Source organism: Alosa alosa, chromosome 13 (genome assembly GCF_017589495.1).
Source record: "Alosa alosa isolate M-15738 ecotype Scorff River chromosome 13, AALO_Geno_1.1, whole genome shotgun sequence".
Taxonomy (NCBI): Eukaryota; Metazoa; Chordata; class Actinopteri; order Clupeiformes; family Clupeidae; genus Alosa; species Alosa alosa.
The window spans coordinates 30,545,236-30,552,271 of record NC_063201.1 but is presented as its reverse complement, the minus strand read 5'-3'; the positions used below and the strand labels follow the sequence as shown (position 1 = coordinate 30,552,271).

General features: G+C 47.2%; 1 protein-coding gene across 1 annotated transcript in view; it reads right to left on the bottom strand.

Annotated features, from left to right (window-relative positions):
* Positions 1 to 537: 537 nt before the first annotated feature.
* The window catches only part of snrka (SNF related kinase a), a 29,765-nt gene continuing 23,266 nt past the window's right edge, over positions 538 to 7,036 (bottom strand). Inside the window, 3 exon segments of the mRNA XM_048261531.1 lie at positions 538 to 3,481; positions 3,483 to 4,347; positions 6,610 to 6,744. Of these exon segments, the coding sequence (XP_048117488.1) occupies positions 2,972 to 3,481; positions 3,483 to 4,347; positions 6,610 to 6,744 (1,510 nt within the window). The 3' untranslated portion in view covers positions 538 to 2,971.

The window sequence follows — 7,036 nt, the reverse complement described above, 5'->3', positions numbered from 1 at the left end:
GACCATCTATGGAGTAGAATGTATATTGAGTGACCTGAAGCTGGACGCACACATAGCTTCTCTCCACCCCCTCACCCAGACACTCGGACAGATCTCAGCAATGACACTAAAAAAAAGTAAATGGCTGAGCTGCATGAAGCTGCACCACTCCTCCAGAGTGTCTCTCTCTCTCTCTCTCTCTCTCTGTGTGTGTGTGGCTGAGAGGCTGCAAGGTTGATGAGAGGACTGGTGGTGGGGAGGGTCTGGCTGGGTAGAGGTGCTGGGTTACTTGAGCTCTCAGCCAGAACAAGCTGGATGTAAATCACTACAGAGTAGCTGTCATCACGGGATGGGTTAACGGCTCCTTGAAAACGTCACCTTCAACCTTTAACACCATTCCTCCTCAAAAGTTCAGTCCTCTCCACTTCCATGAACAGATTTGTAGACCTGTGTAACCTTGTATTACTAAGCTGATAAAATCTCGCCTTACGATACTTAGTGATGATGTAGTCACATTTTTGTTGTCAAACAGTACAGAAGACAAGACCAAAACACAGGTTGAGGACATTTTCCACAACATTTAATTTTGGACATTACCATAGCTATATGTAACCTCTGAGGACAAAGTTTCAACATTTGAACATTTAGTTATTTTTGCTTTTTCAATTTGTATTCATTTATTCTAGTACATGTTTTGGTCCAGTAACATTTTAGTGGTGGTTTTTTTTTTTTTATTATTCTTAAAAAAAAAAAAAAAAAAAAATCTTCCTCGATGTACGTGGATCAATAATGTTAAACTAACAACACATGCACATCATTCCCCTGGTTATATCAGGGCAGGACAGGCTCAGAGACTGACATGGGTACAGCAATGAGGTTCTCCTTTTTTCTTCTTCTTTTTTTCCTCTCCTTTGTCACCTCGGTTTCATCAGACACTCATAACTAATAAGGCTATATTACAGCTAGGAACCAAAATGGCCAACACTTAAGATCTAAATACAGAGCACCATATATACACCTATATTTACAGACCTTTCAGTTCAGAAGAAAACAAAAAATACTCAAGATGATCATTTTCTGTTACAGTCAAAACAGCCATCCCAAGGCTGTACATGTTGGAAATATAAAAACAAAAGAAGTGTATTTACATATAGCTGCAACTCATAGCTTATTGCCAATGCCCTTAAAATAGATTTCAAGATTTTCCCCCACCCACTAGATTGCTCTGGTTCTTTAGCCTGGCTTGTTTAAAGTGTGCAGGCCAAGTGTAATCTCCCCGAGAGGAGGACACTCCACCCCCTGACTGACTGACTGAGCGAGCGAGGCCTCAGGCCTCCTGGTACCCCCAATCCAGCCTTCTCTTGCAATCCAGATCCCACTTTCACAAAGCATTTTAAAACAGCAGTCCTTTCCAAAAATAAAACTTCTGAAAAACATATCTACACACACACTCTCTCACACATACATCCACACGCCTCCCATTTACACCCCCTCAAACTACTCTGTGTGAGCACTCGTTGACAGTAACTAAAAAGAAGAGTCATGAAAAAAAGCAAACACTTGGGAGAGTATTGACACGAGTTGAGACACACACACACACCAAACTAGAGTGGCCGCAGTGCTCACAAGGCTGCTGCACACTCCACCCTGTTTCTGTTTTCTGTGTCTGGGCCACTGTACATGGGCATCTGAACTAGACCTGAACTCAGGGGCAGAAAGACAGACAGATGGGACTCATCAAGGCATCCATCTCTGGTGGTGTGGCCCTCATCATGTCCTGGTGACGCACTAGCAGAGGAGTCTGCCCAGAGAAGCTGTGGCATCACCCGATGTGGACGTGTAAAAAGTTACGAAACAAAATGGCCATTATCCATGTGGGCAGTGATGAAATATGTTTTGATCCTTCATTCTTCAGACACCATCATTCAATCTCTTGTTCAGTAGTATAGCACATACAGATTGACCAAATAGACCACAGGAAGGTCTGATGTTCTGATGTATATTGGAAATGGGAACAGACATTCTCTTAAAATCAGAATTGATTTAAAGACCAGAACTCTTCCATTCTAAAACTTTTTTTTTTTTTTTAGCACTATCTTGTAAAATAATCGATTAATCAATACAGGTGAGCTTCCAATTAAAAACATCTTTAATTTAAAAAATTAAAAATAAGAGCGTGAACAAAACAGATTGTCTATGACTAAAAGCACTTTTTAAATATCAGATTAACCCCCAATGAATTTGATGAAATTCATTGAAATATAGAAATAATATCATCTCCATGCAACCACGTGTTCCATATATTGGTCGTCTGTTTAAGACTTTGCAGAGCTGTACACTGTTAGAAGGGAAACAGAGGAAAAGGGATTCAGTCAAGGCCTCTCTATGGTCAATATTGCTCCTCAACTATTGTAGCTTTATGTTTGAAATCGGAAATTTACATTCTGTAGTTTACAATCTATGTAACGCATATTTAGGATTTGAATAAATTAGATGTTAGAAGAGTCTGTAATATAAGTGCTTGCCCAATTAGCTATCCTGTGCTATTCGGTCAGATGTTTGGTCTTAACACATTCTCCAACTTACCTTTATTCTAAAATGAATATTTTACACAAGTTTGACTCGACACTCTATTCAATCCCTTGGAATTTTTTATAAGCGCTTTTCATTTTAGTGGAACCAAAAGGCAAAACAAACAGAAACAAACAAACAAAAAAAAACTAAAAACAAAAAAAATGAAAACCAACATAAAGCTAGCAGCATGCACCTCAAAAACAGGTGCCAGTCAGGAAACAAAGAGAAACCCAATAAATAACGTCAGAATGATTAAGACGACAGAGAAGGCAGGTAGGGCAGGTGGAGGGGGGTTGTCTAGAGATGTGGAGGAGTTTCACTCAGACACTAGGGGAGTGTTGAGGGGGGAGGAGGGGTTGCTATGCTACAGATGTGGCGGGGGCGAGAGGAAAGGCGGGGCTAGCGTAGGGAGCCGCCCTCAGATGACCTGGCAGCAGCTGGCCGGGGCAGAGGTGCAGAGCAGCCCGTCCCTGGGGCTCCGCTGGATGTTCACAGAGATGGTCTTTTCGCACAGAGGTAGCTGGAGCACATTGTTCTTCAGGTTCAGCTTGTTCTCCTTGGCCAAGCCCAGTTCGGTGAGCACCGATGACATTTGGTCTGCGTGCGTCTCTGGCCCGGGGACCCCGAGGCCCGTGCTGGACAGGCCCACCTGGTCCAAGCTGCCGGTGGAGGAGCTGATGCACATCTTCCAGGAGGACTTCTCCTGGACCTTGATGCTGGACAGGCTCTGAGGGTCTATGATGAAGCGGCCGCCGGGGCTGCGCTGCTGGAACTGGGAGCTCAGACACAGACTCATGAGCTTGAGGCTCTCCACCAGCTCCCCGCCGCTGCGCGTCGACGCTTTGCGCGACGACCCCGACGAGCGGTTGACGCTGCCACTGGAGCAGCTGGAGGGGCTGCCTTGTCCCTTGGTGCCCCCCCCCCCCACCACCACTACTACTCCCACTGCCCCCTCCGCCTCCCCCACCTCCGCTCCCTCCTGGGGGGCTGCCTCGGTCCGGTCCTGAGTTGCCCTCCCCTGGGGGCTTGCTCTGCCCTCCACTGCCGCCACCGTTTCCCCCAGAGTTGCCCGGCGGTCCCTCGCTGCTGTCCCGCCGGTTCCAGCTGTAGGTGAAGCCCGTGTCCTTGTCCAGGCGCCGCCGGTGGCTCTCCGAGTCGTCGTCGCTCGTCTCCGAGCTGGAGCAGCTGGAGCCGCGGCCCTGGCTCTTGCGGCGGTGGTAGCGCTTCTGGGCCGTGCCCGGCGACGACGCCGTCATGTTCATCTTGAGGCGGCTCAGCTTGGGCGGTAAGCTCTCGTCCATGTCGAAATCGTCGTCCGACTCCCCCTCCTCCTCAAAGATCTGGTTGAGGACGGGAGCGCTCTTGCGTGAAGTGAGGCGGTTGGTGATGGACGAGGGCTTGCGGCGAAGCACCACCTGGGCAGACAGCGGCGAGGGCTCTTGTTCATCTTCCTCCTCCTCATCCTCTTCCACCCTCAAGAGGAAGGTCCGTTGCTTGGCTGTGGTCGAGGCTGGATAGGCCAGCAGGCCGCCTGGTACCAGGGGGTTGGAAAGTAGCCCTGCTGAGGAGCCCTGGCCAGAGGAGGAGCAGCTGCTGCCCGAGGCCTCACTGGCACTGCTGCTGCTGGCCTCCTCGCGCCGCCCAAGGTCCAACAGGCCCTTACTGCGGTGGCCATTTAGCAGGTTCTCAGCACTGCGCGCTGGGGACTGCGGCCCGCCTGAGTGGGAGATGGAGGACGAGGCCAAGCTGTCCTCAATGTCCTGGTGCATGTCGATCTTGGTTGGCCACGACTGCCTGTAGAAAAACAAAAATCAACCAGAAGGTGAAATTAGAATAGAAACATTTAGGCTACAAACTGTAATACACAATACACCAGTGTAGCCTACAGTCATCAAGTCTTTTGCCATCCTTTGCAACTGAGGTCCAAACGGTGCCTGGAAACAACACATTACTTCTATCATCATTGGAATGAGGTGAAAAAGCAGACTTGTTATTGTAGACAATGGCCGTGAGGGTGCAGGGAGCAGCTCTCTGAGACAGAGGGCACTGTGTGAATCTTAACAGAGCCAAGCTGTTATTTTAATCTAATGGCAGCATGGTCATGTCTGATCAGTGAGCATCAATCACTGCCTCATGAGCATCAATCAAGCATTTGCTGATTGGAGACTTGTGAAAGAGAACAAAGGAACGAGTTCTGCAATATTATACATAATGAATACATAACATAATAAGTACCGATCTGCATTTGTCTCAACAGTTTACTTCTGTCTGTCAAATCGGTCTTGTACCTTTTGGTTCTGGCCTGTTGCAAAATGTACCAGATTGATACAACAGAGGCAACCCAAAAACACAGGAAATAGAGCAGTGGACTGTGATCTTCATCAAAGTAGCTCAGTATGGCCTGCCCCGTGTTGGACACCCACTTATGGACGTTCCCAGACCTTGAAGGGGAGTGGCGGTCAGACAGCGTGAGGCGGAGAGCGCCCCTTTAGTCAGGGCTATCTGGGAGACCCCTCTGCCTTCCGATGGCTAAAAGGGGAACGGCCCAACGTGGCTTCTAGGTCACTCTGCAGTGCTTTCAGCAGCATCCCTAAAACACATCCATCATGAGGCGCTGCGGAGGCCGCTGCTGAGGCCGCTGGGGATCGCTGGAGGCTACAGTAGGCTGACAAACAGTTGGGTGTCCTGCCATACGGTGTACATCAGAACTGGACTCTCCTCCTCTGACATTAGGCATTTATATGACTTGATATGTGTTGACAGAATCTTCACAGAAAAGACCTTTTTTCTCTTTACATTTTTTGTGCATTTCTTTTCAATAGCCACTCTCCTGCTAAAGCTGATGATACACTGGCCAAATGTTTTACTTTTTTCTGATATCAGGCATCATGCAACTAAGCACAACTAATTTACAAATCAGTAAATTAATGCCATCACCAGTCACTGGCAGAAGGAAAACATGACCGGACTTTTACTTCCTGGGACCTGCTCACTCAAATATTAAGCGCACAGGTTGGCAGCAAAAGGATTGAGCAGTCGTGAGCAAGGCTGTATTAGCAACAATGGAATCTAATGTAATCCAGCATCAAAAGCGGAGTGTGCCATCCTCATGTCACGCCTAGGCACGGAGACCTTTACAGAGGGGTTATGCTCATTGGAGAACTCCTTGCATCTTCAATAGCCCCTAGAACTGGCCAAAGAAACAATTATGCCCTGTTTAATGGTCTTCAGGAGTAGTTCATACAAGCTATGTCCAAACAAATCTCCCATTTTGGTTTACAGCATCTTCAAGTCTCCCTCCAAGGTTTTACTCCATGCATCCAGAGCCCTGCTGGTTTAAATGTGTTCTGTTCCAGAGTGCACTTCTACAGAAGCATGGCTGCACACCACCAACTCACATAATGGAATGGCATCTCTTCTCCACTACAGTCACTAGAAGGCAATTAGGACTGGCCCAATACCACCGCATCTGGTCACATAATGGTTTTTTATTTTACTGCGTGGGTACTCGGAGCTCTTGGTATCATACTTAAATTACTAATGTATATGTGTATTGGTTGTAGGTTTCTGTAGGCAACTAAGACAATTAAGCATTTACTAAGAAAGCAGCAGTAGCAATACATTTCCCCCCCTCATTTTAAGGGCTAGGATACTAGATGCTTCTGTAGTAGGTACCTTCAATTTGATATAAAAGGTGGCATCATTTGCAATATGCCATCATTACTTGATATTTTGACATGTTGTCATATACTGTAACTTGACATATGAATCATGAGATGTATTATATTGTTATGTGGGTTAAGTGTTGTTGCCCAAAATACCAAAACACAGCTGATGTGGATGACATCAGCTTTACAAACACAGCACAAATGTTACTTGCCACTTGTAGTGAAAACTGGGTTAGTAGCCAAAGTCTTCCCAGTAAGCCTGACACAGTTACTCCAGTTTCAGGCCATACAAGATGCAACATTAATGTGCACTTTATGTGTACAAAGCACTTGATGTGTTCAGGCCCTATGCATGTGAGAGAGAGAGCATGTGAGAGAGAGCGTCTACCTGAAGTGGGCCTTGATGTTGCTGGGGCTGGATGAGCGTGGCTGCACCTCCTTCTCCTGCTTCTCCCTCAGGATGCGCTCAGCCAGCAGGAAGTAGGTGGCTGTGATGTGGTTGTACTTATTGGTCTCCAGGGCCCTGGGAGGAGAGAAGGCAGGAGGGAGTCGTTTTATTGGCCACACTAGTCAGACGGCCATTCTAAATATTGACAGCCACAGTCCTGCAATGTAGTGTGTATCTCTAAATGATTCAACAGGTACAAACTAGTGGTGATTATGTGTGATGGCTGTGCGCTGTCCCTGCCCAGGAAACGGGCGAGAGGACAGATGGTCAGCGGGCTCTTTGGCATCCTGCCTCTGGCTCTGCGCCAGAACTGGTGTTGGGAACCTCACTATTCCTCACTAACATCTCTACTATTCAATATGGTCAT